Genomic DNA, 19,807 nt, shown 5'->3' on the forward strand with positions numbered 1-19,807 from the left:
GTTTCCACGCACTTCGGCGAGAGCCACCACCGTGGACCGTGTCTATCACCTCCTGGTACAGGATACTGCTGCGCTGGATCCATAGACGGCTAACCTGGCAAATCACCTGTGAATACAGAACGGTGTTCTACGAGAATACGGCCGAATGGCCGGAGCTTCTCCCGCTAGACCTCGCACGCGACTTATTATAATAGCCGTCACGAGACAGGCGAACGGGGAGAGGTCCTGGCAGGATGAGAGGTAAAAGCCTTCAAGTCCCAGGCTCGGTAGTCCATGCTGTTACGGGGACAACAACGACTGACCTAGCCCACCGCTAACCAGCGAACCATCGGGGACTGTCCGGTCACTCCACCAGAAGTTCCTCACCTACCGAACGATGTAGGTGTTGTCAGGGCATGTACCTATGCCCTCACCCTAAAGGGAAGGAAGCGACGACGTGCTGTTGGCATTGCCTCGGTGATCAGGACATGATACAATATACCCTATAGGTGTGCCTCGCTTAGGCAAATGAGCGCTATGTCCTGTTGAGTGAAATTGGGGGGATCTCTCGCTGCCAAACGTGGTAAGGACCATGCTGAGCTGTGAGAAAGAATGGATGACCGTGGCGTCTTTTTGCGAACGTGTAATATCATAAAAGCCCCCCCCCCCCCAGCGGATCACTTCGCGCCCTTGCCCTCGCTGGGCGTGGCCCTATCCCACCACCAGGATATGGGGACCCGCCTCCCAACGAAGCCATGGAGCGCACACAAATATCAAGCCATATCGGAGAGGTAGGACATCCGATGTTACGCTGTTTGGAATTCCCTATGTCCCCCCAAAATCGTACGAGTATGATCACCATGAGGGTTTTAGAAGGTAGGCTCCGCAAACGGGGTAGCGTGTTGCGAAAAATCTTACACTTGCCCCGATCCCACCCTAAGACTTTAGAATATTTCTTTCACATAAAAAAAAGTATGTGTTGAACAATTGTTTTTACATCAAAATTTATGACTTTGATAAAACATGCTACTGTAAGTACCTATTTGAAGACAGATGTGTTTTCATCTCTTTATGTTTACAAAACACTTTATGTTTCATATTTATGTTATTAAATTCATATCTTGACTCGGACTTCGAATTATTAAATAACCAGGATTAATTTCCATTGAAATCGTAAAATAATGAAGAAAGTCTGATTCTGCACTACCGCCGATCGTTTTTTCTACCTCTTCTGAATCGATCTGAACTTATCAGACTACGCGAAACATATCGGTCTACCCGAAAATATTGGTCTATTCTACCTCTATATTGGTAGATTCTATGATATCTACGATCAAACTACTCGAAAAGATTGAGCTATCCGAAATGATCGAACTACTCAAGAATTCAGATGTCTCGAGTAGTCACTAGAATCTGTAATATCGGGTAGTCACATATTTCTAGAAGTGACATATCGCGAGCGAGTTTTCTTCGTTTACTACCTTCACCGACTTTAGTTTAATTGAATATAGTTTTTAGAATCACCATTCTTAAATGAAAACGTCATTTTAAAGGTACTTTGAATTTATATATTTTATGAGGTCGGTATATCAGATCCTGCGACATTAACTCCCATAAAATTAAATGTCTATTCCATATGTTGTCTATGGCTCTATATCATCGGTGTTACATATTCTTCTATTGCGTACTAGTCTGTTATATAGCTTGTTTGTGGTCTGACATATACATTGTCATTTCTTATAGACTTACGATATACCAAATCTTTCATGATCGAATTCACAGATATCGATAGTTGGCAGACTGTACATTTGCGGGAAAACGTTAAAGATAGTTGTTTATGAATGTAAAATTAATGTAAATAATATTATAAATTGTCGCGTGCTTCGTACAGTAGTTTCTTGTTCCACTGTCAAAAATGGCCGAAGCCGATATTCCTCCAATTATAGTAAGCAATGAAATATTTTTAACCGCGCACTTTAAATTCATACCTAACCTATATTTTTGTCATTACATTTACTCGGCATAATTTTGATCTCGTAAAAGTTCTATTTTTAATTTAACAGAAATATTTATTAAGAACAGGTGTATCACAATATTTATTTGAATTAATCTTTTCAATATGTCATTTTTCGAAAATATCGATTCCAGTATAATTATATCGTCTTGAAAATGTTAATAAAATTAGAAAATTATGCGATTCACAACTTTCGTATTATTGTACTATCTGAATTAAGTATTATATGTATATAAATATATTAACAGTAATATTTTTGTAGGATATTCCAAATGTCGATAAAAATGCAGGTGTTGCAGCTAGTTGGGTAAATAGTAATAAAATTAGTATATATACTTGCAAAAACTTATATGAGAAATATCATAGAAAGTATGACTCAATAGCACATATTTTAAAACCAGAAGTAATTTTATTTTCACCACAATTACGTAAACTTGTAAACGAAAGCAATGGTGTGTTTTTATCTATTCGCAAAATTAAATCATCTGCTGGTGATGTTAGACCAGAGCTTTTAAAACATAGTAAGCAGTATCGATCTATTTTGAGAGCATGTATAGAAAGTTTACAGTATATATCTGGAAAAGCTTTATCCGATAAAAGAGAATCATTAGAAAATTTTCTCACTATCTTTTATCAAATTGAATGTGTGTGGCATCTGACTGAAATTCTTTACATAGATGTAATACCAGGTAAGATACTTTACCGTATATATATGTGTGTGTACATAAATAAAATATACATAATACATAGATAAGTATTATTGATTCTTTCAAATTTATGTATTAAATTAAATAATTCAGTAATATTCTGTTTTATACCAATGTAATATTATCATTTTAAATTTAGGTGGTGTAGTTTTGCCACAGTTGCTAGAGTGGATTAAATTTCATTTTCCATCTAGAGAACTTATGGCTATGAAAATACTAGCCCAAAAAACAATTGGTGCTGATTTGGAACATGCAAATTATTGGGAAGCAGTAAAAGGCTGTGCATTACATGGAAAGCTAGATTCAGTATGCGCTCTTTTAGCACTACATAGTAAAGCAGATCATCCTGCTTTTATAATGGCAGAAAATACTCTTAAAACAATGCCTGTGTATAATGTATATGGTGGTTATTCTGTAAACGAATTTACTATACGCTGGAAACATTGGCAATTAGATTTATGTTCAAATCTAAATAATAAAGCTTTCATTATTGACAATGAATTAGAAATGATTATGAAGGTATTTATAATTGTACTATGCATAAAAATGTAATGATATAATGTTAGCCATTTTAAATCATTAAAAACATTTAATTCAGTTAATTGCAGGAGAGCAAGAAATACTATGGCAATTTTCATCTTATACAGATGCTTGGTACGAATTATTGGCAGCAAAATTATTTTACACATCCCCATGTTGCAAACAACCAGAACTTTCACATCAAGCAAACACTATTTCCAAAAGATGGCAAGCTAATAAACCTTCTGATAATGCTATACGTGCGTTAATGGAAAGTGATCTACATCAAGTTATTAAAGAAATACAGTACATGGGTGACAATGGATGGTTTGCAACACATTTAGTAGATTTACTATATACTTGTGGAAAACTTAAAATTTTAGATAAAGATCAGATTGAGTAAGTAATTTACTAATTGTTGTTACATACAATTTTGACCAAAACAAAGTTAAAATAACTTCTATTATTGTAACAGGGTCACTAATCAACTTCACGAGTCTCTTATATTGGAGTATGGCAATGCATTGATGGGACATCATTCTTTGTGGCAATGTGGTGCAAGTTATTTGATACATAGTCCTATTCAAGGTTTAGCTAGACTTGAGATACTGTTACAATCACTGCCAATGGGATCTGAAGCAAGAGTAAACAAAATAATAGATATAGCACGTGATAATGACATGCATCACATTGGTTGGTTTAAACTTTTAATTGTAAATTCTGCGATACATTAAATATCTAAAAATTCTTTTCTTTTTCTTTTAGTCTAAAGAGTCGAAAGAATTCTCGTTAACTGTATTGATTCCAAGTGTATATATTTCTTTTTTTAAAGATTTCACTTTCTTTAATATGTGTTATATTTAACAAATACCTAATTAAAAATTTTTGCATTTTTTTAGTTACTAGCATATGTAAAATTCAAGGAATAAAATGTATAAAACAAGGAAGACTTGGAAATGCACTTGCATGGGCATTAAAAGCGCAAGACAGTGGTTTCATAACGTACATCGCTGATCAGTTTCTGAAACAATATTCGGAAAATGGGAAACTGGAATGTCGTGATCTATTAGAAAATTTAGGTTTTTGTATGATGGCAAGTGATAGACTCACATTTTTAGGTAAATCAAATTCGAAATATTGAAAATATTAAATCATAAAAATGTACGATGCAATTATTTTTACTTCATTTTTAAATTAGGAAAGTATTGCGAATTTCATCAAATGTACGGAATTGGGGAGTTTAAAGAAGCAGCAAGTTTACTAGTATCCCTTTTAGTTTCAAACTTAACACCAAAATAGTAAGTAAAATATCTATAGTACTTGGTTATTATACATTAAATGTATTCAGTTTAAACTAAAAGAACTTGTTTCCCCCAATATTTTTGTTTCAGTTTCTGGTCAATTCTTTTGTCAGATGCTATTCCATTATTAGAGGCTAAAGATGTAATTCTATCTTCTAGTGACTGTTTTGAGTTATTACGTTGTGTAGAAGCGCATGGAGACGATCCGAAGTTCCAAGATGAAATTGAAATTTTTCGATTAGCAGTTGCTAGAAATTTGGCTCGAGCGTTGAGTCTCGAAGGCTGCCAAGTGTAACATTAGAAAGTTTATTAACATTTATTATATAAAAGTTTTCTAATGTAAAGTCTGTTAAATTCCACGTTTAAATATCGATTTATTTCGACTAAATTACGGTAAATCTTGAGTATAATATAAACTTTGACTCTCATATTGTATATTTAAACAAAAATTTAAAAAAAAAACACAATTTGTGAACAAATAAAGATTTTTATGAAAATAATCGTTTATACAATTGAAAATTTATATAATGATTATAAGAAATTTTTTATGTAAAATGTATTATCGTTATTAATGCATTTATAGAAATGAGAAGAAATTGAATATACTCCAAATAATGATTAGTTCCGTGTAAAAATTTGTTGGTTTTCACGCATTCGATATTCGGGCCAAGGCTTGGTTTCATTTACGACTAATGTACGCATCATAAAACTGAAGTTGAACAGAACAGGAATTGATATATTGCATAAATTGTTTTAAATAAATATTATTTCAAACATTTTCTAAATTGATTTTGTATGAAATTTCTTTCGTTAATTAAATACTTAAAAGTTTCAGTACTTTCTTACCGACGAATATATAACATTTTTAATATGCTTTTTTATCAACAATAAATCAATATACGTACAATGATAACAAAGTTTATAAAATTATTAAATTCTTAGTTATTCTTTATTATGTTAATTTATTTCGTTAGATAAAAAAATACAAACTATATACTATATAATAAAATATAAAATATACATATATAAATGCAATAGTATCATACTGTTTCTATCATTTTTATACATTATACTATATTTAATTATAATCAAAAATATATAATTTGTAAAAATTTCCCAAAAATTAATTTCGACTGAAGAAATTTTGTAATGGTTTGCAATTGAAATCCAATAAAAACTTTCAATTTAGTAACAACAATTACATTGTCATAATTGTGCACTGAGTGTACTGTGATGAATTGATAGAAAGTGTCAGTAATAGAATTATGTAATATCAGAGATAATACTATTTATTTAAATCGATCCTATGCTAGTGATGCATAAAATTGTGTCTAAAGGTGCGTACAGTCGATAAAGAGAACTGTTAAAATGGCGATGGCCGAGTGTTGTGTTTAGTGTTACACTCGTATCTTATTCTGAAAATCATCTTGACAATTGAGCCGCTATCCTGTGAGTGTGAAAGAAATAATGGGAAAGTATAAAAAAATTTTACATGTGCACAGTGAGTAGCGGGAAACTTTTCGAAATCGATTGGACATGATTTTTGCGACACGTTACTCAACTGTACTCCAATTCATATACTTTTTGACACATACACGGGTTTTGTATTTGTGTGTTGAATTTTAAATCTTAAACATGCTATTATTTAATACAATAACAAAAGAAAAGTGACAGTAATGTTGTTATTATTATTGTTACAATAATAACACGTTAAAAAAAAGTGAAAAAGTTGATTTGAAATGTGAAATATCCTTAAAATAAGAATCAGTACAGGAGCAATTAAAATTTTACAAATGCATATAAACGATTTTAAACATTTAACTTCCACCTTACATGTAGTGGATGTATCTGAATACATAACCATTTTGTATATACTTTGCAATGAGCATAAAGTATTTAATTTTGGTCAGATACGAAATAAAAAATCATATACGAAATATCATAAAAGAAGATTATATCCGCAATGTAATCATGTAACTGGAAATCAGAAGAATCTATAGGTACAATTCGTAAGTATAATTGTACATTAATTTTCTTATGGTTAAAAAGTTTTAAAAAATGAGTAAAAGTATGTTATATGCATTTATAGTTCATACTATGGAGGATTATACTCCTACTGATGAAGATTTTTGGTCTGGCCAATTACTACATCAAGCTGCTTTGTGGGATAACGCAGAATTATTAGAAGATCTTCTACGAGGAGAGCATGCACAATACATAAACAACCAAGATTCATGGGGTAGAACACCTTTGCACACTGCAGCTATTACAGAAAATTCAAGATGTTTAGATGTACTATTGTCTGCTGGTGCTAATCCAAATATACCATGTGGACCAAGAGGTCATTATAGAACACCATTACATATTTGTGCAGAACACGGTCATAGTTCCAATATTGAAAAACTCTTGGAATTTAATGCCGATTTAATGATGACAGACAATAATGGTCAAAAACCAGTAGATGTAGCTGAAAAAAATATACAAGTTGTTTGTACAAATTTACTTAAATTGACAGCTGAGAAATATGAATTCGTAAAACTTGCAACACATGCTTCTTTGCGAGCAACTTGCATTCAGGGAGATACTTTGGCAGCTAAGAACATTATTCAAGCACTCACCACCAACATGGAATGCATTATTAATATGGCACCAAATGGTGCAAATACTCTACTCTTTTTAGCGTCTGAAATGGGGCACAAAGATATAGTGCGTTTGCTTCTAGATCATGGTGCAGATTGTAGAATACATCCTGTTACCAAATATTGTCCATTGTACATAGCATGTTATAATGGCAAAGTAGAAATTGTGGAACTGCTTCTCCGACATTTTCCTAAACAGGTTCAATCCTTGACTGTGGAAAAATGGTTACCAATTCATGCGGCAGCTATAAATGGTCATCATTTGGTTATTGATTTGCTATTAAAATTTGAATATCCACAACACACGTACCAATGCTATAAAGATTCATCCGGTGAATTTGAGTACGAAATGCCATTTGATATTAATACTCAAGATGTTACAGGGCAAAATGTTCTATACATATCTAGCATACTTGGAAATGTGAAAATCGTAGAGTTACTACTTAATTACAGAGTAAAAGCAAGAAAAATCAAAGAGGAAGATATGGGAGTTGCACAACCACTTCCTATGTCAAAAAGAAAAATTTCAAGTGGAATTCAAAGGTTAATGTCTAGTTTAAATTTTAGAAGTAAAGCATTTGATAAAAAAGATGACAATATGATATGCCCGTTAAATTTGGATTTGTACTGCAACAATGCTAGTGAAACCTCTTTATACGCTGCTGTGAAAGGTAAACACACAGAAGTCGTTACTGCTTTGTTAATGGCAGGCGCTGATCCAAATTTACCTGTAAAAGTTCCTTGTGATCAAAGCGATCCAGAAAGTAATTACTCTAGTGCATTAATTATAGCTTGTCAGCAGCGCGACATAAAAATTGCTGACCTTTTATTGAAGCATGGTGCTGTGGATAATACCTGCAAAGCGATAAAAATTGCCGCACAAAATCGAGATGAATCCTTAACAGCAAAGCTTTTATCGATAAAAGCTTACCCTGACTCAGAATACAAAATCAACAAAAAAGCCATGACCGAATGTACTCAAACATCTCATTTTTCAGCATTATCTTCTTTTGGGAACATTACATATTCAACGTTATTTCCAAATACTCCAACAATGATAAATTGGCACGATCAACAATGTCACCTTTCACAAATACGATCTCAATGGCTGATTGATGCTGTATTGCACGTTAACAAAAAACTGAGCGCTAAGAACAATGATCTGGTCTTGTATGCCATTACAAGGATAGATATTTCTCATAATTCGATTACAAACATACCATCCATTATATTTTATTTACAAAGTTTACGATACCTCAATATGGCTCAGAATAAAATAGACACTCTATCGGCTGAACCAAAAAATCCTAAGGACAAATTGTGTCCGGTTTTGGAAGAGATGTACCTTCAAGACAATCGGTTGGAGCAATTACCGGAGTTTATAATGAATCTACCTGCTTTGGAAATAATGGACGTTTCAAATAATAAGCTGCAATGTCTTCCAGATAATTTATGGCGAGCACCAAAATTGAAGGAATTAAACGCATCGTTCAATTTATTGAAAGATCTACCTAGTCAAGTGTCTCAAAACATTTCACGGAAAACACAACGGGATGATGCATTAAACAGCAGTCCCAGTAGTCGAAGTTTAGTATCGCAACTCGCTATTTCACGTGAAGATTCGTTAGAGTTTGACTCTTTTACTAAGATAGCGAATGCACAAATTATTGAAATGAATCGTCCTCATGTTTGGACCAGATCAGTTCAAGTTTCGGAAAAGATTTCAGATGACAATGAAAGCGGAGCAAGATCGGTATTAACATCTTTAAACTTGGCGCACAATTTATTTAATAGTATTCCAGTGACCTTGCCATGCCTCGCTGTCAATTTAGTGAGGTTGAACATGGCTTACAATTCTCTTCGATCTATGAGCCACATAACGTCCTATCCTGCGAGCTTAAAACAATTAGACTTGTCCAATAATCAGATCTCTCGATGGCCTAGTTTACCACAAGTGGATGGTGCTGATTTAATGGAACAAGCAAACACCGCGTGTTACTGCCCTACTACAAATGTACAATCCCCGATTGTTCCAGGCAGCAACCGGCAAACAGCAACATCCTTACGTGATGTTGTTCTTATGTCAGTTTGCACGCACAGACGTCACCTACGATTAGAAAATTTGAGAACATTGATTCTCGCTAATAATTTGTTAAACAGGATTCAATTAACTTCAATCGACGATGGGGAAATGCCGAATTTAGAAGAAGAGAACGTAGACAAAGATACAAAAATAACTTATTCTGGTACGAAATTATATCTGTTATTTCCTAATGTCAGTATGCTCGATGTTAGTAACAATAAATTAAAAGAGATTCCACAAAACATTTACGAGCTTAGTAACCTTTCTGTCTTAAACATAAGCGGCAACCCGGATATTGTTGAATTACCACCACAAATGGGATTACTTTCCCGTTTATGGAATTTGAACACTCAAGGCTGCAGGTTGCAAGAACCTTTAAAGTCAATGATTGAGTCAAAGAAATATAAGACAATGGACGTTATTGGCTACTTAAAGTCAATTCTAGAAGACGCTAAACCATATGCCCGAATGAAATTAATGATTGTGGGGATACAAGGTATTGGTAAAACAAGTTTGTTGGAACAATTACGACAAGAACGTGAAGTACCGAATAAAAAGAAAGTTTATGAGCATTGGGCAAAAAGAATGGGTAATAAAAATATCAATGCAAAGACTGCCAGGGGAACGACGATATCTACTGTTGGTGTCGACATTGGAGATTGGATTTATGAAAAAAAAATGCGAGGCCAGTCATCTCACGGACCTGTTTACTTTAGGACGTGGGACTTTGGTGGACAAAGAGAATATTACGCAACACATCAATATTTTTTATCTAAGCGTAGCTTGTACTTGGTTGTATGGAGAATTACAGATGGTTTTAAAGGTGTATCTGAAATATTTCAATGGTTGGTAAATATTCAAAGCAGAGCACCTAATACGCCAGTAATTATTGTTGGCACTCATTATGATATATCGTACGAGCACAGTGAAGCTCTACAACAATATATTCGTGATAAGTTTATAAATGTTGTGGATGCTGAAAAGTGCGGCTTACCGAAAGTCATGGAAACTATTGAAGTAAGCTGTAAAACGAGACACAACATAAAAATGCTGTGCAACTTGATATACGATGTTGTTTTTAGTCTCAGATCACCTGGAAGCAAAGAATTACTACTTGAACAAAAAGTTCCTTCCAGTTATCTTGCCTTGGAAGATGTCGTACTACAACTTGCACACGATAGAAAACTAGCAGGCGCGGATCCGGTTTTGAAAGCTGACCAGTACTATACAGCAGTGAATAACGAACTTCAAAAGTTACATAGATCATTCAGGGATCCTGCTGAACTACATCAAGCTACGCTTTTCCTTCACGAAAATGGCATTATTTTGCATTACGATGACGCCACTCTAAAAGATTTGTACTTTCTTGACCCGCAGTGGCTTTGCGACATGTTGGCACACGTAGTCACAATACGGGAAATTAATCCATTTGCCAGGTCTGGTATAATGAAACTAGATGATATTCAACACGTTTTTAAATCTTCAACAACATCATCCATAGACACGCAAGGATATATTGTTAGTCTGTTAAATAAGTTCGAGGTTGCATTAACGTGGGATTATCGTACTTTATTGATTCCTTCTTTATTGCCAACTGAAGAAGATATTTTGAGAAGTAATCAAGTAATCAAAATTCCAGTGAAAACGCGATGTTGGCACGTACGCTCTAAGAAAGTTCAAAATTCCTCCGCCGATAAATCAAACACTGAATCCGTACTAACATCCAGATCGCAACCGGATTGTTCCGTTACAAGACTGCTTCTAATGTCCTACTTTCCAAGCGGCTTCTGGTCGAGACTTATAACTAGAATTTTAGCCGACGATGCTATTGTTGAAATTGTAATGTCGTTTTTAGCACCGTTTAAAGATTTCGTCGATGATAATAGTTTTATAAGTTTATTAAACACACAAGCAGAATGGATACTTTGGCAAACGGGAATAGAACTAAGATACGCTAATATTACTTTACTGCGTCTCAAAGAAGTCAATTACAATTTGAAGAACGTACCGTATGACTATAGACAGTATAAGTTTAAATTAAAGCAAGATGGCATATGGTGCACTGTAGACTTAAAAGATTCAGCTATCTTAGAAATTTGGTTTCCGGTTGACACATTGGTAATTAAACAACCAATTATGTCTGATTCAACTGACGAAGAACCAATGGGTTATCAAGCAATCGTAGTTGAACCTCGTCCAGAAAGTATGCCACAGCTACTAGCATTAATAGTCGATCATATTGATATTTTATTAGAGGATTGGTATCCTACATTAGGAACACGTTTTGTGCACACATCCGAGGGTAAATTATTGGTTACACGACTAATACCGTGTCCTCGATGTCTATTGAATAATGGAGAAAATGAGAACGAAATTAGTGATAGTGATCGGTTAGCAGAAGATATTCAAAGATATTATGTAAATAAAGAAAGACAAAGTCAGGATAGTTATAAGTCTGATGGCGATAGTGGTGTAGGCTATGATAGCTTAACATCAAGCAGAATGCCATCTCTAGAAGGTCATCCAGATGTTGCTAAACAAAATGTACATTCTGAAAGTGTTTTAGCATATTCCTGGATGGTCGAGGAATGTATTCTGTCTGCCTACAGTAATAAACCAATTAGTTGTCCTAAGCACTCTGATATACCTTTATCACACGTAGCTCCGGATATTATTTTTATGGATCTTGGATCAAAACATTTAATAAAATCAGAAGATATTAAGTTAGGTAAACTTTTAGGACGAGGTGCATTTGGTTTTGTTTTTAAAGGAGTCTGTCGTTTACCACGAACTTCCACAAATCAAAAAGCAGATGTTGCCATCAAAATGTTACAACCAGTTCCACCAGGTCCAAATTCGAAACAATCTGCCATTCTGGCTTATAAAGCCGCACAAAGTAAATGGGATCGAGATCCGTTACAATATGCTTGCAAAACATATTGCACTGCTAGACAAGAATTAAATATTTTGTTAACGCTCAGACACCCGAATATCGTACCATTAATTGGCATAGTCGTTAGTCCACTCGCATTAGTATTAGATTTAGCACCAGAAGGTGCATTAGATAATGTCTTAAAAAACTACAGACGTTCAGGTGCTAAATTAGATCCATACACATTACAAGCTATAATTCTTCAAGTAGCAAAAGCTGTAGAGTATCTTCACCAACAACATGTAATTTATAGAGATTTAAAATCAGAAAATGTTTTAGTGTGGCAAATGCCCCTACCTTTTCAAGATTACCCTGAACATCCTGTCCATGTTAAAGTAGCTGATTACGGTATATCCAGATTGACATTACCAACTGGTGCTAAAGGATTTGGTGGAACAGAAGGATTTATGGCACCTGAAATTATTAAGTATAATGGTGAAGAAGAATATACTGAGAAAGTTGATTCCTTTTCATTTGGAATGTTTATATATGAATTGATTACTCTAAGGCAACCATTTGAAGGCCATGAAGCAGTTAAAGAATGTATTTTAGAAGGTGGGAGACCACCATTAACATATAGAGAGACATTTCATCCTTGTTATGCTCTTGATTTAATGGTTATATGTTGGGCTCAAAATCCGAAGGAACGACCGACTGCTAGCCAAATAGTTTCCATTGCATCTGCACCTGAATTTACACATCTTATAGATGTTATAACATTAACAGAAAGAACGCAAGTAACTGCAATTACCATGACAAACAGAACTATAGAAGAAAACATAAACGGCGATGAAATTTGGTTTGGGCATAATAATGGTGAAGTTGATATGTTACTGGGAACTCAGAAAGGATGGTTACAACATGTTAGAATTGAAACTCCTATAATACCATATGCAATGTGCGGAATAGATGGATATATTTGGATTGGTGATAATACAGGTCAAGTACATGTTTATTTGGGCAGTAATTTTGGTTGTGTTGCTAGCTATAACCTTGAACCTGATCATAATAAGGAATCTAAAGTAGTAGGTTTAATTTATTTGGAACAAATAAAACAATTTGTAGTAGTATTACATAGTGGAAAAATATTTTTATTATCAAATTCTTTCACTCAAATGAAAAAAATAGAAATTGTAAGTGACATACAAGACAATATAAAGACATATTCCCTAGCAGCTATTTATAAAAAGAAACGCATATTGGAATTATGGGTTGGTCAAAGTTTTGGTAGAATATCAATCTACGTCTTAAAAGACAACAGTTTAATAGACACAGTACAAGTTTTTCATGTTACTGAAGAAGCAGCTAGTAAAAATTTATTTGCTACATATTTATTAAGTGCTGAAAATTCTATTTTATCATATACGTACCCTGGATGTATTGTCTATCAATGGGATGTAGATACTAGACAAATAATAAATAAATTAGATATGTCTAAATTAGTACCTTGTTCAGAGAGTCTTAAGTCCATTTCTATAGAAGAAAATTTATCGACAGAAAAGTGCCAAGTAACAGCTTTAGAGACTTGCAGAAATGAATTGTATATTGGTACTACTTGGGGATGTATTGTAGTAGCTGAATGTAATTCTCTTAGACCAATTACTGTTTTCAGACCTTTTGAAGGTAAAGTATGTCAAATAATATCATTTAAATCTGCAGATGAAAAAAGGTTAGTGCTAGCAACAGTAGGCCAGGGTTACAGAAGTTTAATTTCACGATATACAGATTTTCCAGTTGATAGTCTAGATGTAGAAGATCTTAAGCATAGTATGTATGCTCTTTTGTGGAGATCTGAACATTGGTCAGCCGCTTAATTGTAACCTTTAAAAGCATAATGTTAAGAGTGCTTCATGGTGCAAAAATTAAGATGATACAACTGGTTGAAAATTCTATACGTCCATGATATACTTTAGTATGTAGATTTTAAGCTTTCTACCTTGCCTCGTATAAGATCTCTTGCACTGAAGTTAAAAATATGTATCCTTTAATCTGTCCAAGCTGTACGGTGCTTGATTAAAGTACTTTCTGCAAACATATTTGCAAAAGAAGCATAGTTTAAGCAGGATATTTCTATCTTTTTGTGATGCAATACAATATAGTTTTGTAAATTGACTACCTTATCATAAGTACTTAGATTTGCAACATAATAATGAATTCATTTTATAAAAAATGTAGAAAAGGAGATTATTGACCTTGCATCATATTTGAGAAATTTATTTAATGATTTATGAAATATCATCAAACATTCTGTATGTGTACAATCAACAGGTAATTTGATGTATATGCTTTTACGTAATGCAAGTTGCAGATAAAATTTATGTAGTACCTGTGTCATATATTTATACAATTATTACTTGAAAGTTTTTTTTCAATAGAGTCTAAAATTAATGAGCAATTAGAACAAATTGGTGACTCCAAAATGATCTTATTATTAAAAAAGTTATTGAATTAGTGTACAGTCAAATTTTATCATAATTATAAAAATGTGAAAGTGCATTTTTGAACAATTAAAATAATTAATATGTGAATAAATGTATGAAAGTCATATGTGAAATACGAGTGTTGATAATTGTGATTAAGGGACATAATTTACCGGTAGTTCTTCCAGAGTCTCAATGTTGTGCTTAAGAATTAGGCTCTGACCTTGGTACAAAAAGTATCCTTTGAACAATTTCCCTTGTAACATGTAAGGGAACCAATATTCATCATCCGGCCACATTTGTTTGAAAGGTATATCTTCATAATTATACCACTTTGGTTGCATTTCTGAACAAAAACACACACACACACACACACATACACACACATAATGTATTTGTTGTAGTTTTAAGCAAATAATGATTATTTATAATAAAAAAAGAACATGTGTTAGATATTTTTTTCAAACTTTCTCATTTTGCTCAAGCACATTTCCAGTTTTTCTTTTAATTTATCTATATAACTTACATAATCCGAGCATTCATATACAATTTCATATGGATGATTAAAAATAAAATTATTATATAAGATTCAAGTATCAATAAATATAGAAGCATTACATTATTGACGAAATTGCACATGACATATGTATATAATTAATGATAAGAATGTATAATGATGTTACTGCATTCTAGTTGAAATTTGAATTCTCAAGAATTACATACCTTCAGATTCTATTATTTCTCCAGAGAAGTTATATGTTTCAAAGACATGAACTTCAAATAGAACCTCACTTCCTTCAAACTCAAATTCTAAGAGCCCAATTCTTGTTAAATCCTTTGCAGATAAACCACATTCTTCTTTTACTTCACTTTAAAATTCCAAAGAGAAAGCTTTAGAAGCTAACATCTATTTTTGTCAATTATATGTAATGAAAATATGTAACATGGCACATATTGTTTAACTGTTCTCTTTACATCTTTATTAATTAATATTACAATTTTTATTTATGCATAATACTTTATATTCATGTCACTATTTAAATCTGTACCTGCACATACAAGGTGATTCATAGAGAATGTTTTATGTAATTTTTTTTAAATATAGATTTAACTTTCATTACATAATGAAATGTTGTGCATCTTTCACTGTTAGAGTATGCAGTAATACAATTAAGAAATAATTTAATATTGTACAATATTGTATTAAAATTCTGAGATTATATATTATTGTATGTATATCATTCTAAAGTAATTTGATTGCTAATAGTTTCTAGTAAAATACAATTGCTAATACATAGTTTAGACACTATTAACAGCTTATATAGAATTTAAAAAAAATTTGTATCTATTTTGAAATCTTTCAAATATTTCCATGATTCATCTTGCATGGTGATACATAAAGACAGTAAAAGTCTTTGTTGAAATTCGTTGTTATTTAATGTGATTTTTGTGAAATATAAAATGTTGTTAAATATAATATTCTCAATTTACTATTAGAGTAAGTATTTCTTAAAAGTAATGTAATTAAAACGAAGTATCAAAGTACTTATACATAGCTTATATATACAGAATATCGATAGTACATTGTTTAAAACAACTTACCGAATGGCTCCCTGAAGAATTGTTTCCCCTGCTTCCACTTTACCGCCAAAACCATTCCATTTACCTATTCCAAATCCTCGTTTTTTTAAACCTAGTAAAATCTCTGTTGTCTTCCTAATAAATACCAACGAAAACACTTTTCTTAAAGACATTTCAATCCTGTTGAATTGACTTAACAGTGAAACATATTACGTGTAGTGCACGATAAAATAATATTCAATTTTTAAGAGAAATGTTATTGTAGTGATATATAATTTACATCACATAATCTAAAATGAAAACTTATTTTTGTCTTTTTAAATTAAGTGATTCAATCGTGGAGACAATAAATTCTTACATATAAACCTAAAATGTGTTTTAAAGGTTATGATGGTGTAAGAGCGCTTAGAATACTAAGGGCCATTTTTGAATTTCCCACCTCTGAAAGTATCCTCACACGAATAGAACACTGCACACATCACTTAACTTTTCAAAACGTTTATTTTATTTTTGTTATTAAACATCTGTTATTAGTTTAATGAATACTAAAAATTTCTATTATATTATTCGTAATAATTAATATAATTTCTACTTACACTAGTAATATTTGGTTTTATTAATTTGCGCAGTGTTAAACAAGTAACATGAACAATCACAATTAAATACATATGTATATTATTTAATTCCTTTTTGAAAGAAGTCTATTGTATTATTACACACACACAATATGATCTTTTATTTGTTACTTTTAACTTTCCTACTATTCAACTGTACTGACTCTAGTATTTTTAACTGGATACATTTCCTTATATTTTTCCATTGCTCTATCGAATGCCTGTTCTTCTGTATAACCAGTCTGTGATTAATTAAATAAAGTATTTACTATAACATTTATAAAATATTATTTAAAAAAAATGTATATAATCTTTTATTTATACTTGATGTTAATTACTTGAAATTAATATGATTTTCATTGCACATTACCTTGCAATAATGCGTATATATGTTAAAAAATAATTTAAAAGGAGATGATTTTTCACTTTTTAAGTTCATTGCTGGTACGTGGGTTATTCCTTTAAAAAATTTCCTATCAAATAATAATATATTTGAAATACAAATACATTTACAAATTGTATATATATAAAATTTGAATCTAAATCATGCTTACGCTCTTATTAAATCTTCTTTATAAAAAATATTTTTCAATGGCTTTTGTGACCCTGGTCTGTCATAACGTGGTTCATATTTTGGAGGAAAAGCTTCATACACTACATACCATAATGGTACATTATGGCTTTTCATTGAATCACCTTCAATCAATGATGTTATTCTGAAATTTATTTATAAATATTCAGTTTAATTATAATATTTATATCTTATTTCATTTCTAATTATTGAATTTTAACAAGATTAAATTTTCTTTGCTTCAACTTTTATAATTTTCTGTGTATCTAAGTATAATAAGAAACAACACTTTAATATGTCTCTAATATACTCTCTATATAGTATTTGTACATAACCTATCCCGTTTAGAATTCATGAACAGTGAAATAATAAAAAATAAAATAATTTTACCTAGAATAAATTGTTCCAATTCTGTTTACTCTACTAAATGCCATAATTTACATGCAAAATTGCAAGTCACAAATTAAATTTTTAAATACGATATAGTAGTATCTGATTGCACCTATTTTTGTGACGTTTAGTTTGCCTTCTGATGAAATGAACATGTGATCTAACCTATCTTGAAGTTAAACATTGTCGTATAATAACAGTCGTTTAGAGTGTTTTCAAGTATAAAAATTGTTATAATTATTATATAAACAAATATCGAAGTTGATATTGTTTTTGAAATTCTGTAAATTATCAGTCATTGACCATTTGGTTTAAGGTTGGAAGCATTAGTTACAATTTTGAGAAAACAATATGTTGGAGGTTGACGAAAACCAAATTTTTGCAATAGGTCATGTTTTAAATGATAAGAGTCGACCATTAAAAGAGAGATTTCGTGCATTATTTACTTTAAAAAATATCGGTGGTTCTAAGGCTATTGAACAAATTCGTAAATGTTTCAAAGATGAATCAGCTTTATTAAAACACGAACTTGCATACTGTCTTGGTCAAATGCAAGATCCTTATGCTATACCTACTCTTATAGAGGTATTAAAAGATGTTACACAAGAGCCAATGGTTCGCCACGAAGCAGGTATGTTATGTTCACTTATAATGTAAATTATGTTCTTATATGAATTTATAATTTTAAACAATTCCGTTGCAATTGTTAGTTGCAAAGAGTTATTTTTTGTTTATATCAGGTGAAGCTTTAGGTGCAATCGGTGAAACTAGTGTGATACCAATATTAGAAGATTATAGTAAAGACTCTGTACCAGAAGTAGCAGAGACCTGTCAGTTAGCATTATGTCGATTGCAATGGTTAAAATCAAATTATACTCCAATAAATTTAGAAAAGAGTCCTTATATGTCAGTAGATCCAGCACCACCAGCTGATATTGCTGATGTTGATAAGTTAAGGGACATTTTATTGAATGAAACCATTCCCTTATTTGAAAGGTATCGAACTATGTTTACTTTAAGAAATATACGTACACCAAAAAGCATTCTTGCTCTTAGTGAAGGTAAATATAGCAATGATTTTCTTTTTTCTTATTATTTGAAAATGTTATACTGGAAATTTCTATTGCTTACATTTTATAGGTTTAAAAGCAGGCAGTGCCTTATTTAGACATGAAATAGCTTTTGTTCTTGGACAACTACAGGAAGAAATTTCTGTACCGTATTTGCAAGCTTCTTTAGAAAACATAGAGGAAAATGAAATGGTACGACACGAGTGTGCAGAGGCATTAGGATCTATTGCAACTCCAGATTGCTTTTATATATTAAATAAATATCTGAATGACAATGAAAGAGTTGTACGGGAAAGTTGCATAATTGCATTAGATATGTGTGAATATGAGAACAGTTCAGAGTTTCAATATGCAGATACATTGGGAAAAGTTACTGCTTAAAATTGTATTTCTATGTATTTGTAAATAAATGTACATTCCACATAATGAATGTACTCAAAATAAATAAAATTGAATATTACAATATTTCAATATTTAGTGTTATAACTTATTTGTTGTATTTTAATTTCAAGAATTTTAGATAAATGTGATTTTTATTTGTATAAATGCTGTATGTTTCAAAATATTTGATGTAAATTTGAGAAAAATGAGGAATGTAAATTAATTAAAGCAATTGAAAGTGAAAAGAGTCTTGAGACAAACTTTCCCAGATTTTTTAATTTAAGTAAGATTTTTTAAATTAAATTCTTTAAATAAGAAATGTAAAAAGTTGTGTTTTTGTAGGTCTATGAAAGTTAGAAGAGTAAATCCAAATAAATTGTACATGTAATAAGAGCACGCTTAAATTTTTACCAACACTATATTTGAATTTATGTCAATGATGGTACATCAACGGGTTTATCCTTTGGAATATTATTGATTAGTGATTTTTTACATTATATTAAAATCAACATTTCTCTAATTTAAAGATGTTCAATCGATTTATTAAAAGAGTCTTGAATTTTATTAATATATTGTGAGTGTACCTAATATTTAAAAGCAAGTCTG

The 19,807-nt window shown here is 31.8% G+C and overlaps 6 protein-coding genes across 8 annotated transcripts in view; 3 read left to right on the forward strand and 3 right to left on the reverse strand.

Annotated features, from left to right (window-relative positions):
* The window catches only part of LOC143147785 (oxidized purine nucleoside triphosphate hydrolase-like), a 73,685-nt gene extending 58,399 nt beyond the window's left edge, over positions 1–15,286 (reverse strand). The window contains exon 1 of the mRNA XM_076313376.1: positions 14,768–15,286. Coding sequence (XP_076169491.1) covers positions 14,768–14,938 — 171 coding nt within the window. The 5' untranslated portion in view covers positions 14,939–15,286. The remainder of the gene's footprint in view (positions 1–14,767) is intronic.
* LOC143147783 (uncharacterized) overlaps positions 1–16,630 on the reverse strand; it is a 146,392-nt gene extending 129,762 nt beyond the window's left edge. For both annotated transcript variants that reach the window (XM_076313373.1, XM_076313374.1), the window contains exons 1-2: positions 16,197–16,630; positions 15,318–15,463 (exon numbers count right to left, since the gene is read on the reverse strand). In XM_076313373.1, coding sequence (XP_076169488.1) covers positions 15,318–15,463; positions 16,197–16,348 — 298 coding nt within the window. In that variant the 5' untranslated portion in view covers positions 16,349–16,630. The remainder of the gene's footprint in view (positions 1–15,317; positions 15,464–16,196) is intronic.
* Nup75 (nuclear pore complex protein Nup75) lies at positions 1,701–5,032 on the forward strand. Its single transcript, XM_076313370.1, has 8 exons — positions 1,701–1,924; positions 2,256–2,682; positions 2,840–3,219; positions 3,299–3,618; positions 3,695–3,912; positions 4,119–4,337; positions 4,418–4,517; positions 4,611–5,032. Exons 1-8 carry the CDS (start codon positions 1,895–1,897, stop codon positions 4,813–4,815), a joined length of 1,899 nt encoding a protein of 632 aa, XP_076169485.1. The 5' UTR covers positions 1,701–1,894; the 3' UTR covers positions 4,816–5,032.
* On the forward strand, positions 5,881–18,221 carry Lrrk (Leucine-rich repeat kinase). 2 transcript variants are annotated; one of them, XM_076313369.1, is made up of 4 exons: positions 5,881–6,529; positions 6,610–14,442; positions 14,783–14,904; positions 18,139–18,221. In XM_076313369.1, the coding sequence occupies exon 2, from the start codon at positions 6,618–6,620 to the stop codon at positions 13,986–13,988; it is 7,371 nt and encodes a 2,456-aa protein (XP_076169484.1). In that variant the 5' UTR covers positions 5,881–6,529; positions 6,610–6,617; the 3' UTR covers positions 13,989–14,442; positions 14,783–14,904; positions 18,139–18,221. The 2 variants fall into 2 exon arrangements, with proteins under 2 accessions (XP_076169484.1, XP_076169483.1); XM_076313368.1 differs by lacking the exon at positions 18,139–18,221 and having other exon boundaries at positions 14,783–15,651.
* Positions 16,658–17,910, reverse strand: Mrps23 (mitochondrial ribosomal protein S23). Its single transcript, XM_076313375.1, has 4 exons — positions 17,751–17,910; positions 17,344–17,505; positions 17,160–17,262; positions 16,658–17,031 (listed from the first exon to the last, which is right to left on the reverse strand). Exons 1-4 carry the CDS (start codon positions 17,792–17,794, stop codon positions 16,936–16,938), a joined length of 405 nt encoding a protein of 134 aa, XP_076169490.1. The 5' UTR covers positions 17,795–17,910; the 3' UTR covers positions 16,658–16,935.
* Positions 17,898–19,432, forward strand: Nero (deoxyhypusine hydroxylase nero). Its single transcript, XM_076313372.1, has 3 exons — positions 17,898–18,381; positions 18,491–18,811; positions 18,891–19,432. Exons 1-3 carry the CDS (start codon positions 18,102–18,104, stop codon positions 19,199–19,201), a joined length of 912 nt encoding a protein of 303 aa, XP_076169487.1. The 5' UTR covers positions 17,898–18,101; the 3' UTR covers positions 19,202–19,432.
* Positions 19,433–19,807: the final 375 nt, after the last annotated feature.

Source organism: Ptiloglossa arizonensis, chromosome 6 (genome assembly GCF_051014685.1).
Source record: "Ptiloglossa arizonensis isolate GNS036 chromosome 6, iyPtiAriz1_principal, whole genome shotgun sequence".
NCBI lineage: Eukaryota > Metazoa > Arthropoda > Insecta > Hymenoptera > Colletidae > Ptiloglossa > Ptiloglossa arizonensis.